Source organism: Myotis daubentonii, chromosome 13 (assembly GCF_963259705.1).
Source record: "Myotis daubentonii chromosome 13, mMyoDau2.1, whole genome shotgun sequence".
Taxonomy (NCBI): domain Eukaryota; kingdom Metazoa; phylum Chordata; class Mammalia; order Chiroptera; family Vespertilionidae; genus Myotis; species Myotis daubentonii.
The window spans coordinates 5,293,174-5,307,678 of NC_081852.1; the positions used below are offsets into that span (position 1 = coordinate 5,293,174).

The following is a 14,505-nucleotide window of genomic DNA, read 5'->3' on the forward strand; positions in this document are numbered from 1 at the left end:
GCTGATAATAATCAGACTACAGGAGGACTGCAGGCAGATGTGGGTCTCTGGAAGCTTTGAGTCTTTGCGGGATTTCCTTCTAGTCCTGGGGCTAGGAAATGCAGACCCTGTTCCACATCTTGGTCTCCTCCAAAGTCATCCAGCCTGAAAATGCCTTTCCTACTCAGCCTCAGGCTCCATTCCTTGCCCAGGGAGGGACTAGCAGATCTCTAAAAGAATGTTCCTAGAGATAAAAAATGGTGGCAGAGTAAGTGAATATTGTGCATGGACATGTTCCCAGGACCAAACTGGAATTACAACTAAAATACAGAAAAACTGCCTGAGTAACCAATGGAAGACTCACTGAAGAGAACCCTGATACCTGAGGACTGAAAGTGGAGACTGCATAGAGACTGGTAGGAGGGGTAGAGGTGTGAAAGGGCTGGCCAGGCTCCCACACACAGCAACTAAAGTTCTGGAGAGTTATCTTAGCTGTGGAGGGTTGCCACTGAGAACTCTGGGGTCTAATCCCCAAGATGGGCCCCCCAGAAGAGAACACCAGAACTGAAAAGGGTACCCACATAGCTATGGCTGTGAAAAGCAGCAGAGTTGCTGTTGGCCAGGGAGAGATGGCTGAAAATTCAGGCACCTTATTAAAGGGGCAAGGCACAAAATTCCCTGTGGAGCCACCCACCTTGTGCTCCAGAAAAGGGAGAGCAGAGTGGACTAGAGCTGTGCAAGCAGAAGCCAGGATAGGGGTCTCTGGGGTTAGAGCTCTGAAGGCAGACACCCAGGTTTCCTTTGCTGAGTCATTCCCTAATACAGTGGAGGACAATCATTCCCACACAGACATTTGCTATACAGGAGGCCTTTCCTGAGAGGAAGACAGGTGACCCACCCTATTGGAAAACACCTTGCCCCACAGTGCTGAGTTCTTGAGGCCACTTGAGGGACTGAAAATAATAATTAGCCTCCAGACAGAAGCAACTGCCCCCACCCTGTTGAAAACTCTTGCCACATGTGAGGACAATTGCCAGAGGGCAATTCAAGTTGTAATTTTATCAATCTGTAGGCAGAGGTGATCTCTGGAGGCTTTGAGTCTTTGCCTGATCTAATTAGTCAGACAGCATTTTATACTGTCCTGCACTAGAGATTGAGAGGCGTAGTAGATCTACCTAATACATAGTCACAAACCCAAACAGGCAGCCAAAATGAGGAGAAAAAGAAACAGCCCCAAAATGAAAGAACAAGAGAATTCTCCAGAAGAAGGATAAATGAAATGGAGATAAGAAATTTATCTGATACAGAGTTCAGAGTAATGATGGTAAAGATGCTCAACAGCATAAAAAAAGATATAGTAACTATGAAAACAGAAATAATGACGTAGTACAAATAAAGAACACACTAGAAGGAATACACAGCAGATTAAGGGAAGCTAAGGATCAAATCAGTGAATTAGAAGACAGGGTTGAAAAAATCATTCAGAGAACCAAAAAGAAAAAACAATTAAAAAACAGGAGGACAGCTTAAGGGAGCTATGGGCTAATGTGAAACATAACAATATTCAAATAGTAGGTATGCCAGAAGAGGCAGAAAGGGAGAAAAGGATAGAGAACGTGTTTGAAGAAATAATGGCAGAAAACTTCCCTAATCTGGTAAAGGAATAAGTTCAGGAGGCACAGAGAACCCCAAGCAAAAAGAACCCAAACAGGCCCACACCCAGACACTTATATTGCCAAAATTTAAAGACAAAGATAGAATCTTAAAGGCCACAAGAGAAAAGCAAACTGTTACCTACAAAGAAGTTCCCATAAGGCTGACACCTGATTTCTCATCAGAAACTCTATATGCCAAAGGGAATGGCGTGAAGTTGTCAAGGTAATGGAAAGCAAGATTTAAAACCAGATTAGTATATCCAGCAAGGCTATCATTAAAAATAGACAGTCAAATAAAGAGCTTCCTAGACAAAAAAATGCTAACGGAGTACATCACCACCAATTTAGCATTATAAGAAATGCTAAAGGGACTGCTTTAATGAGAAGAAGAAACACAGAGAGAAACCTAGGCATACATAATTAAAATGGCAAGAAATAAGTATCTATCAATAATAACCCTAAATGTAAATGGATTAAATGCTCCAATCAAAAGGCATAGGGTAGCTGAATGGATACAAAAAAATGACCCAACTATATTCTGTCTACAAAAGACTCACCTCAGAACAAAAGGCACACACAGGATGGGAGTGAAGGAATAGAAAAAAAATGTTTACATGCAAATGGAAAAGAAAAAAAAAGCTGGCATAGCAATACTCATATCCAACAAAATAGACTTCAAAATGAAGGCCATCACAAGAGACAATAGAAGTCACTACATAATACTAAAGGGATCGATCCAACAAGAGGATACAACACTGGTAAACATATATGCAAACAATATAAGAGCACCTAAATATATAAAAAACTTCTAGAGGACTTTAATGGAGAGATCGACAGCAATACAGCCATAGTAGGGGACTTTAACACCCCCCTGAATTCACTGGATAGATCTTCTAGACAAAAACTTAATAGGGAAGCAGTGACTCTAAAGGACACACTGGATCAGATGGATTTAATGGACATTTATAAAACATTTCACCCCATAGCAGCAGAATATACGTTCTTCTCAAGTGCACATGGTCATTCACAAAGATAGACCACATGTTAGGACACAGAACAAATCTCTACAAGTTCAACAAGATTGAAATCATATCAGGCATCTTCTCAGATCACAGTGGAACGAAATTAGAAATCAAGTATGTAAAAACACCCCAAAACATTCAAACACACGGAGGCTAAATAGCATGTTATTAAACAACTAGTGGCCTGGTGCACGACCTGCTGGTAGGGCCCAGCCGGTCGGGGCCATTGTGGGCAGGCTGGCTGGGGCTGGGGGCCAATCGGGGGCAGGGTTGTCCAGGTTAAGGGGCTGCAGGCAGTTTTCCAACCAGCCCCACCCCTGATCGGGGTGAGAGTGCCTGCTGGGGGGGGGGGCAGCCAGGTGTAGGGTCCCAGGCGATTTACTATCTGCCCCCACCCCTGATCAGGGTGTGGCGGGGGTGGGGGCTCACTGGGTGGCGGGACCGGCCAGGGCAAGGGGCCACAGGCATTCTGGTCTTTCTGCCATTCAGTCTATTTGCATATTACCCTTTTATTATATGGGATGAATGGGTTGCCAATGAAATCAAGAAACAAACAAAAAACTTCCTGGAAACAAATGAAAATGAACACACAGCAACCCCAAATCTCTATGACACAGCAAAAGCAGTACTGAGAGGGAAGTTCACAGCACTACAGGCATACCTCAAAAAATAAGAAAAATCAATAATAAACTATTTAGTGCTACAACTTAAAGAACTAGAAAGAGAACAGTAACAAAAGCCGAGAGTAAGTAGAAGGAAGGAAATAATAAAGTTTAGAGCAGAAATGAATAACACAGAGACTAAAAAAGATAGAAAAAATCAATGTAACCAAGAGCTGTTTCTTTGAAAGAATAAACAAAATTGATGAACCATTAGCCAGACTCTTCAAGAAACAAAGAGAGAGGACCCAAATAAATAAAATCAGAAATGAAAGTGGAGAAGTAACCACTGACTCCACAGAAATACAAAGGACTGTAGGAAAATACTGTAAACAACTATATGCCAACAACCTGGACAATATGGATGCAATCTCCCAAAACTGAATCAGGAAGAATCAGAAAACCTGATTAGACCAATAAAACAGCTGATGAAATAGAAGCAACATTAAAAAAAAACACAACCTCCCAGCAAACAAAAGCCCAGGTCCAGACAGCTTCACAGGGGAATTTTACCAAACATTCAAGAAGAACTAACACCTGTCCTCCTCAAACTATTCCAAAAAATCCAAAAGGAAGGAACACTTCCAAACTCTTTTTATGAGGCCAGAATTATCCTAATTCCAAAACCAGATAAAGACAGTACAAAGAAATAATTACAGGCCAATATCCCTGATGAACATAGATGCTAAAATCCTTCATCAAAAATATTAGCAAATCGGATCCAGCAATACATTAAAAAGATCATACAGCATGACCAAGTGGGATTTATTCCAGGAATGCAAGGCTGGCACAATATTTGCAAGTCAGTAAACTTGATACATCACAAAACAAATTGAAAGACAAAAATCACATGATCATTATCAATAGACGCAGAAAAAGCATTTGACAAAATCCAACACCCATTTTTGATAAACATTCTTAGCAAAGTGAGAATAGAGGAACATATCTTAACATGATAAAGGCCATATTGACAAACCTATAGCAAGCATCATACTAAATGGGCAAAAACTAAAACCGTTTCCCTCAAGAACAGGAATAAGACTGGGATGTCCATCTTCACTACTCTTATTCAACATAATACTGGAAGTCCTAGCCACAGTGATCAGATAAGAAGAAGAAATAAAGGGCATCCAAATTGTAAAGGAGAAAGTAAAACACTCATTATTCGCAGATGACATGATATTGTACATAGAAATCCCTGAAGACTCCACCAAAACATTACTAGATTTAATAAATGAATTTGGCAATGTAGCAGGATACAAAATGAACACCCCAGAATCGATGGCTTTTTCATACACCAATAATGAATTTTCAGAAAGAGAAACTAAGCAAGCTATCCCATTACCATTGCAACAAAAATTAAGATACTTAGGAATAAACTTTTTTTTTAATTAAATCTTTATTGTTCAGATTATTACATTTGTTCCTTTTATTTCCCCCCCATAACTCCCCTCCTCCCAGTTCCCGCCCCACCCTCCGCCCTCACTCCCCACCCACTGTCCTCATCCATAGGTGCTCGATTTTTGTCCAGTCTCTTCCCACATCTCCCACACCCCTTTCCCCCCCAAGAATAGTCAGTCCATTCCCTTTCTATGTCCCTGATTTTATTATAATCACCAGTTCATTCTGTTCATCAGATTATTTATTCACTTGATTCTTAGATTCACTTGTTGATAGATGCATATTTGTTGTTCATAATTTGTATCTTTACCTTTTTCTTCCTCTTCCTCTTCTTAAAGGATACCTTTCAGCATTTCATATAATACTGGTTTGGTGGTGATGAACTCCTTTAGCTTTTCCTTATCTGTGAAGCTCTTTATCTGACCTTCAATTCTGAATGATAGCTTTGCTGGATAAAGTAATCTTGGTTGTAGGTTCTTGGTATTCATCACTTTGAATATCTCTTGCCACTCCCTTCTGGCCTGCAAAGTTTCTGTTGAGAAATCAGCTGACAGTCGTATGGGTATTCCCTTGTAGGTAACTGGGTTTCTTTCTCTTGCTGTTTTTAAGATTCTCTCTTTATCTTTTGCTCTTGGCATTTTAATTATGATGTGTCTTGGTGTGGTCCTCTTTGGATTCCTTTTGTTTGGGGTTCTCCGCGCTTCTTGGACCTGTAAGTCCATTTCTTTCACCAGGTGGGGGAAGTTTTCTGTCATTATTTCTTCAAATAGGTTTTCAATATCTTGCTCTCTCTCATCTTCTGGCACCCCTATAATTCTGATGTTGGTACGCTTGAAGCTGTCCCAGAGGCTCCTTACACTATCCTCGCATTTTTGGATTCTTTTTTCATTTTGCTTTTCCGGTTGGATGTTTTTTGCTTCCTCGCATTTCAAATCATTGACTTGATTCTTGCGCTCCTCTGGTCTGCTGTCGGGCGTCTGTATAATATTCGTTATTTCAGTCTGTGTGCGCTTAATTTCTAGTTGGTTCCCCAATATAAGATCGAGGGTCTTATTAGTTTTCGTGTAGATCTCATTAAGTTTATCGGCAGCTTCTAAACAGTTCTTGAGAGACCTTAAAAGTGTGGTTCTGAACTCTATTTCTTCCATTGACAATTTTGTCCTGTTTCTTTGTCTCCGCATTTTGTTATGCTTCCTTGGTGCACCCCCTAGTGGTCTTTGTTCGCAGTCTTATAGATAAATCTTGATTGTTGTAGCTAATTCCAGGGAGGGTTTGACCTCCAGGCCAAGTGGCTATGAGAATCAGCTGTGTCAGCAGTGAGAGAACTTCTGTCCTCTAGGGAGGTGCTAATCTAGCCTTTGCCTGAGGCTATCCAGCAAATGCCTTTGCCTGAGGCTATCCGGCAAATGCCTCTGTGCAGGGCTTGGGCGGGGCGGGTCGCACAGGATCAACAGGGTGGGCCGGAGAGAGCAGTTATGGCGGCTCTCAGTCCTGTCCCAAGGGGCTCTGCCTCTCTGAGTCCCAGCACCCGCTGCAAAGCTCAGAGAGAAAGCTGCACTCGCTCTGACCGAAGCCAGACAGTCCCGTTTCTCCCGTTTGAGTCTGGGTCCCTAAAGACTCGCCCGGATCTGGTGCTCAGAGTCTGCGACTCCCTCCCGATTGAAAACAACAACCGCGCCCTCCGCCGCCAGCCCGCTCCGCGCATTCCGCACCTCAGAATTTGACTTCAGCACTGCACCTCCTCTGAGTGTCGGTATGCGTTTCTCTTTCCTCCTAGTTGTAGGACTTCCACTCAGCCAGCGTTCCTGTGGTTCTGGGTGATGTCCCTTCCGTTTTTTGGTTTCACTTTTGAAGTAGTTGTTCAAAGCAGCAAACACCGGCGTTAACCTATGCCGCCATCTTGGTTCTCCCCCCTCTCCTTTCCTTCACTTAGGAATAAACTTAACCAAGGTGGCAAAAGACCTAAACTCAGAAAAGTATAAACGTTAAAAAAAGAGATAGAAGAAGATATAAATAAGTGGAAGGATATACCGTGTTATAGATTGGTAGAATCAACATCATTAAAATATCTATATTACCCCAGGCAATCTATAGATTCAATGCAATCACTATTAAAATACCAACAGCATATTTCACAGATCTAGAACAAATACTCCAAAAAATTATATGGAACTAAAAAAGACCTCGAATAACTGCAGCAATCTTGTGAAAGAAGAACAAATTTGGAGGAATTACAATACCACACACCAAGTTATAGGATGCATATATTCTTTCAAATGAGTATATCGGGTTTCTTCAGATATATTCCCCAAAGTGGGATCACTGGATAAAAAGGAAGTTCCATTTTTAATATTTTTGAGGAAACTCCACACTGCTTTCCACAGTGGCTGTACCAGTCTGCATGCCCACCAGCAGTGCACCATGAGGGTTTCCTTTTCTGCACATCCTCACCAACACTTTTTTGTTGATTTATTGATGCTAGTCATTTTGACAGGCATGATGTAATATCTCATTGTGGTTTTAATTTGCATCTGTCTGATGATTAGTGATGTTGAGCATCTTTTCATATGACTATTGGCCATCTGAATGTCCTCTTTGGAGAAGTATCTATTTCTTTGTTCATTTTTAAAAAAAATATATTTTATTGATTTTTTACAGAGAGGAAGGGAGAGGGATAGAGAGTTAGAAACATCGATGAGAGAGAAACATCGATCAGCTGCCTCCTGCACACTCCCCACTGGGGATGTGCCCGCAACCAAGGTACATGCCCTTGACCAGAATCGAACGTGGGACCCTTGAGTCCTCAGGCCGATGCTCTATCCACTGAGCCAAACCGGTTAGGGCTCTTTGTTCATTTTTAAATTGTGTTGTTTTTTCTTTTTGGTGTTGAGTTGTATAAGTTTTTTATATATTTTGGAAATTAACCCTCTATCAGATGTATCGACAAATAAGTTCTTCCATTTGACTCAGTGCCTTTTCATTTTGTTGATTTTTATTTTTTCTGTGCAAAAGGTTTTTAGTTTGTAGTCCCATTTCTTTATTTTTTTGCTTTTTTTCTCTTGCTCAAGGAGATATATTGGCAAAAATATTGCTACGAGTAATGCCTGAAATTTTACTGCTTATGTTTTTTTCTAGGATTTTTATGGTTTTAAGACTTACATTTAAGTCTTTTATACATTTTGTGTTTATTCTTGTGTATGGTCTAAGTTGGTGATCGTTTCCTTTTTTTGCATGTACCAGTCAAATTTCCCTCCTGCCATTTATTGAAGAGACTATCTTGACTCCACTGTGTGTTCTTTCCTCCTTTGTCAAATATTAATTAACCATAAAGGCATGGGTTTATTTCCTGACTCTGTTCCATTGATCTATATGCCTGTTCTTATGCCAGTACCAGGCTGTTTTTAAATATATATATATTTTTGTTGATTTTTAGAGAGAGGAAGGGACAGGGAGCAAGAGAGAGTGAAACATTGATTTGGCTGCTTCCCTCATGCCTCACCACCAGGGATCAAGCCTGCAACCAGGGCACATTCCCTGACTGGGAATCGAGCTGGCAACTCTTAAGTACTTGAGACGATGCCTAACCACCTGACCCACACTAGCCAGGGCCAGCCTGTTTTGATTACCATGGCCTTGTAGAACAGTTGGCTATCAGGGAGTGTGATACCTCCAACTTTGTTCTTCTTTCTCAAAATTGTTGGGGCTATTTGGAGTCTTTGGTGGTTCTGTATAAATTTTTGGAGTATTTGTTCTAGATCTGTGCAATATGTCATTGGTATTTTAATAGGAATTGCAATGAATCTATAGATTGCTTTGGGCAGTATGGACATTTTTTAAAAATTCTCACCCGAGGATATATTTTTATTTTATTTTATTTGTTTTGTTAATCCTTACCTGAGGAAATTTTTCCCCATTGTTCTTCAGAGAGTGGAACTGAGCTAGGGAAGGAGAGAGAAATAGATAGAAAGAAACAGAGAGAGAGACATTGATTTGAGAGAGACACATTGACTGGTTGCCTCCTGCATGCCCCCTGACCAGACGTGGGGAGCAAACCCACAACCAAGGTATATGCCCTTGACTGGTAATTGAACCCATGATCCTTCATTTGATGCTCTAACTACTGAGCAACACCAGCCAGTAAATTATTATTATTTTTTAATATTTCTTTAACAGTTTCAGAGAGGAAGGGAAAAGGAAGGAGAAACAGCAATATCAGTGATGAGAAAGAATCATATACTGGCTGCCTCCTGCACACCCACCACCAAGGATCAAACCCACAACTGGGCATGTGCCCTGAAAAGGAATCAAACCTCAACCTCCTGGTTCATATATCTACGCTAACCCACTGAGCCAGGGGGAAGAGTGAGCCTGCAGCGCGTGTCTCTGCCTGCGGGACAGGACACTGAGAATGTGCATGTTTCTGTTCTCCACAGCCCCGCCCTCGGAGGTCACCTATGGCTTGGTCGCAGCAGATGTGCTCCACTCCTTGTTGGCAGCCTGCGGAGCACCCTGTGTCCTGAAGGTGCAGAGCCTCTTCGTGTTGGAGGAAAACAGCTACCCGCTGCAACAGGACCTCTCCTTGCTGGACTTCTTGCCTGCCTGGGGAGCGTGCTCCTAGCCCTCCCTGAGGCCAGTGGAGACCATGGCACTTCAAGGAGACCACAGAAAAGGATTTGTTTCCAGCCCAATGAATGACAGGACTTTTGCTTGGGGTTTTTAAATACACAGGTGTGGGCAAAAGTAGGTTTATAGTTGTTCATATGGAAAATAATACAATAATTAATAAATCCTATATAATAAAACTATTTCCTGGGGGGGGGGTTGGGCCTAAGCTGGCAGGTGGACTGCCCCTGAGGGGTCCCAGACGGTGAGAGGATGCAGGTCGGCCTGAGGGACCTCCCCAAGTGCACGAATTTTGTGCACCAGGCATCTAGTAATATAAGAACACACTTTCACATGCAACTGTAACCCTATTTTTGCTCACCCTTGTATTTTATAAAGAGCTAAATAAAGATATTTAATAAAGAGCTAAATATGTAAAATAAAACATTTTTTTCTAAGAAAATTTTGTTGGGATTTTTGTTTTTATGTTTTCCTTTCTTGCTTTTAGCGCAGCGATTTTAAACCTTTTTCATCTCATGGCACACATAAACACTAATTACTAAAATTTTGCTGATCTGACAAAAATAGGTATAATTTGATTCATTCACACTGGACAACTATTGTGTTGGCTGTTGTCATTTTTATTTGACAGTCTAAGGGAAAAGAGAGCAGTGCCCCTGACTAAATAGTCAGGTGCTGCATGTTTTAAAAATTCTTGCAGCACACTGGGTGAAAATTGCTGTTCTAGAGAAATTATCTAGCAATAACGGCAATGTATTTCTGGGAATTGAAGGTTCACTTTCTACAGTCCTTGCCACAGTCTAGGTGCTGAGCTAAGTACTGCAGATGCAGGTTAACACTTCCTCAGGAACTCCTTTCTGCTCTACTCTCAAACTCTAGTTTTCCTTATTCCTCTTTCATAAACTATTGCCATGAGATGATTTCCTTAATCATAACTACATGTAATAATGGGCTAGTTTGAATAAGCCCACGTTTAGACAAGTTCAAGATGAACATGTCTTTTTATGAAGAATTGAAAATGATGGAGACAAGGTCATGCTTCATTTTACAGAGGGAGGAAGCGCCACATTGTGAGTTGGGATTTGAGTGCCTTACTGAACTGACTTACCAACAAACATTTAGCAACTTTTGTTCTCATTGTGTTTGTCAAAGAAGCTCATATAAAATGGTAAAATGAAGAAATATGGAGTGGCACTTAACTTGTAAATATGGATGGAGTATGTTGTGACTTAATGGATTAATAATATTGCTTGAAAACAACTAAAAACAACTTGATGAAATTAACAAGTTTATTTTACTATGTCTGTGTTTTGTTAAATTCCTATAGTTCATTGAAATTATTTTCTCTAATTCAGGTTTTTTCCTTTTTTTTTTTATTGCTTAAAGTATTACAAAGGGTATTACATATGTGTCCATTTTTTCCCGCCGCCCTAGACAGTCCCCTAGCCTCCCCTATCCCCCGGTGTCTTATGTCCATTCGTTATGCTTATATGCATGCATACAAGTCCTTTGGTTGATCTCTTACCCCCCTACCTCCTGCACCCCCACCCTCCCCAGCCTTCCCGCTGCAGTTTGACAATCTGTTTGAGGCAGCTCTGCCTCTGTATCTATTATTGTTCAAAAGTTTATAATGGTCTCTATTATCCATGAATGAGTGAGATCATGTGGTATTTTTCCTTCATTGACTGGCTTATTTCACTTAGCATAATGCTCTCCAGTTCCATCCATGCCGTTGCAAATGGTAAGAGTTCCTTCCTTTTTAGAGCAGCATAGTATTCCATCGTGTAGATGTACCACAGTTTTCTAATCCATTCATCTACTGATGGGCACTTAGGCTGTTTCCAGATCTTAGCTATGGTGAATTGTGCTGCTATGAACATAGGGGTGCATATATCCTTTCTGATTGGTGTTTCTGGTTTCTTGGGATATATTCCTAGAAGTGGGATCACAGGGTCAAACGGGAGTTCCATTTTCAGTTTTTTGAGGAAACTCCATACTGTCTTCCATAGTGGCTGCACCAGTCTGCATTCCCACCAGCAGTGCACAAATGTTCCTTTTTCTCCACATCCTCTCCAGCACTTGTTGTTTGTTGATTTGTTGATGATAGCCAGTCTGACAGGTGTGAGATGGTACCTCATTGTTGTTTTGATTTGCATCTCTCGGATGATTAGTGACTTTGAGCATGTTTTCATATGTCTCTTGGCTTTCTGGATGTCCTCTTTTGAAAGGTGTCTATTTAGGTCCTTTGCCCATTTTTTGATTGGATTGTTTATCTTCCTTTTGTTAAGTTGTATGAGTTCCCTATAAATTTTGGAGATTAGGCCCTTATCAGATATGTCATTGGCAAATATGTTTTCCCACACAGTGGGTTTTCTCGTTGTTTTGTTGATGGTTTCTTTTGCTGTGCAGAAGCTTTTTATTTTGATGTAGTCCCATTTGTTCATTTTCTCTTTCGTCTCAAGTGCCCTAGGAGCTGTATCAGTGAAGAAATTGCTTCGGCATATGTCTGAGATTTTGTTGCCTTTGGATTCTTCTAGAATTTTTATGGTTTCCTGTCGTACATTTAAGTCCTTTATCCATTTTGAGTTTATTTTTGTGTATGGTGTAAGTTGGTGGTCTAGTTTCATTTTCTTGCATATATCTGTCCAATTTCCCCAACACCATTTATTGAAGAGACTATCTTGGCTCCATTGTATATTCTTGCCTCCTTTGTCAAATATTAATTGAGCATATTGGTTCAGGCCGATTTCTGGGCTCTCTATTCTATTCCATTGATCTGTATGCCTATTCTTGTGCCAGTACCAGGCAGTTTTGAGAACAGTGGCTTTGTAATACATCTTGATATCTGGTATTGAGATCCCACCTACTTTGTTCTTTTTCAGGATTGCTGCAGCTATTCGGGGTCTTTTTTTATTCCAGATGAATTTTTGGAGAGTTCGTTCTAGATCTCTGAAGTATGCTGTTGGTATTTTAATGGGAAGTGCGTTGAATTTATAGATTGCTTTGGGTAGTATGGACATTTTAATGATGTTGATTCTACCAATCCATGAACACGGTATGTTCTTCCATCTGTTTATGTCTTCCTCTATATCTTTTTTCAACGTCCTGTAGTTTTCTGAGTAGAGGTCTTTTACCTCTTTAGTTATGTTTATTCCTAGGTAGCTTAATTTTTTTGGTGCGATGGTAAACGGGATTGTTTTTATAATCTCTCTTTCTGAAAGTTCACTATTGGTGTATAGAAATGCCTCAGATTTCTTGGGGTTAATTTTGTATCCTGCTACATTGCCAAATTCATGTATTAAGTCTAGTAGCTTTTTGATGGAGTCTCTGGGGTTTTGTATGTATAATATCGTGTCGTCTGCAAATAAGGACAGTTTTACTTCCTCTTTTCCAATTTGGATGCCTTTTATTTCTTCTTGCCTAATTGCAATGGCTAACACTTCCAGTACTATGTTGAACAGGAGTGGTGAGAGGGGGCATCCCTGTCTTGTTCCTGTTCTAAGGGGAAATGGTGTTAGTTTTTGTCCGTTGAGTATGATGCTGGCTGTGGGCCTGTCATATATGGCTTTTATTATGTTGAGGTATGATCCTTCTACTCCCACCTTACTGAGAGTTTTTATCAAAAATGGGTGTTGAAATTTGTCAAATGCTTTCTCTGCATCAATTGATATGACCATGTGGTTTTTTTTCTTTCAATTTGTTTATGTGATGTATCACGTTTATTGATTTGCGGATATTGTACCATCCTTGCATCCCTGGGATAAATCCAACTTGGTCATGGTGTATGATCTTTCTGATGTACTGCTGGATCCGATTTGCTAAGATTTTGTTGAGGATTTTGGCATCTATGTTCATGAGGGATATTGGCCTGTAATTCTCTTTCATTGTGTTGTCTTTACCTGGTTTTGGTATTAGGGTGATGCTGGCTTCATAGAATGAGCTTGGAAGTGTTCCTTCCTCTTGAATTTTTTGTAGTAGTCTGAGGAGGATAGGTTTTAGTTCTTCCTTGAATGTTTGGTAAAACTCCCCTGTGAAGCCGTCTGGTCCGGGGCTTTTGTTTGATGGAAGCTTTTTGATGACTGCTTCCATAGTTATTGGCCTGTTGAGATTTTTAGATTCTTCCTGACTGAGTTTTGGAATGTTGTATTTTTCTAGGAATTTGTCCATTTCCTCCAGGTTGTCTAGTTTGTTGGAGTAGACCTGTCCATAGTATTTTTTAACAATCATTTGTATATCTGTGGGATCTGTTGTTATTTCACCTCTATCGTTTCTGATTTTGTTTATTTGGGTCCTCTCTCTTTGCTTCTTGGTGAGTCTGGCTAGAGGTTTGTCAATCTTGTTTATCCTTTCAAAGAACCAGCTCTTGGTTTCATTGATTTTCTGTATTGTTTTTTTGGTCTCTATGTCATTTATTTCTGCTCTAATCTTTATTATCTCCTTCCTTCTGCTCACTCTGGGGTTTTCTTGTTGCTCTCTTTCTAAATCTTTGAGTTGTAGAGTTAGGTGATTTACTACCATTTTTCCCTGTTTTTTGAGATAGGCCTGTAGCGCTATAAACTTCCCTCTCAGGACTGCTTTCATTGTGTCCCATAGTTTTTGGATTGTTGTGTTTTCATTGTTATTAGTTTCCAGGATGTTTTTAATTTCTTCTTTGATCTCATTGGTAACCCAGTCAATATTTAATAGCATGCTATTCAGCTTCCAGGTGTTTGAGTATTTTGGGTTGTTTTTATTGTAGTTTATTTCTAGTATTATGCCATCGTGGTCTGCGAAGATGCTTTTTATGATTTCAATCTTCTTGAATTTTGAGATACTTTGCTTGTGACCCAATATGTGGTCTATTTTTGAAGATGTCCCATGAGCACCTGAGAAGAACGTATATTCCCTGGCTTTGGGGTGAAGTTGTCTATTAAGTCCATCTGATCTAGTGAGTCATTTAGGATTGCTGTATCTTTGCTGATTGTTTGTCTATAGGACTTATCCAGTGCTGTCAATGGTGTATTAAAGTCCCCTACTATGATTGTATTGTTGTCGATCTCTCCTTTGATATCTTCCAGGAGTTTTTTTATGAATTTGGGTGCTCCTACATTGGGTGCATATATGTTTACCAGGGTTATATCTTCTTGTTGTATTGATCCCTTTAGTATTATGAAGTGGCCTTCCTTA

At 40.3% G+C, this 14,505-nt stretch overlaps 1 protein-coding gene across 2 annotated transcripts in view; it reads left to right on the forward strand.

Annotated features, from left to right (window-relative positions):
• The window catches only part of SHLD2 (shieldin complex subunit 2), a 135,168-nt gene extending 124,459 nt beyond the window's left edge, over window positions 1–10,709 (forward strand). For both annotated transcript variants that reach the window (XM_059662057.1, XM_059662056.1), the window contains one exon: window positions 9,150–10,709. In XM_059662057.1, the coding sequence (XP_059518040.1) occupies window positions 9,150–9,334 (185 nt within the window). In that variant the 3' untranslated portion in view covers window positions 9,335–10,709. The remainder of the gene's footprint in view (window positions 1–9,149) is intronic.
• Window positions 10,710–14,505: the final 3,796 nt, after the last annotated feature.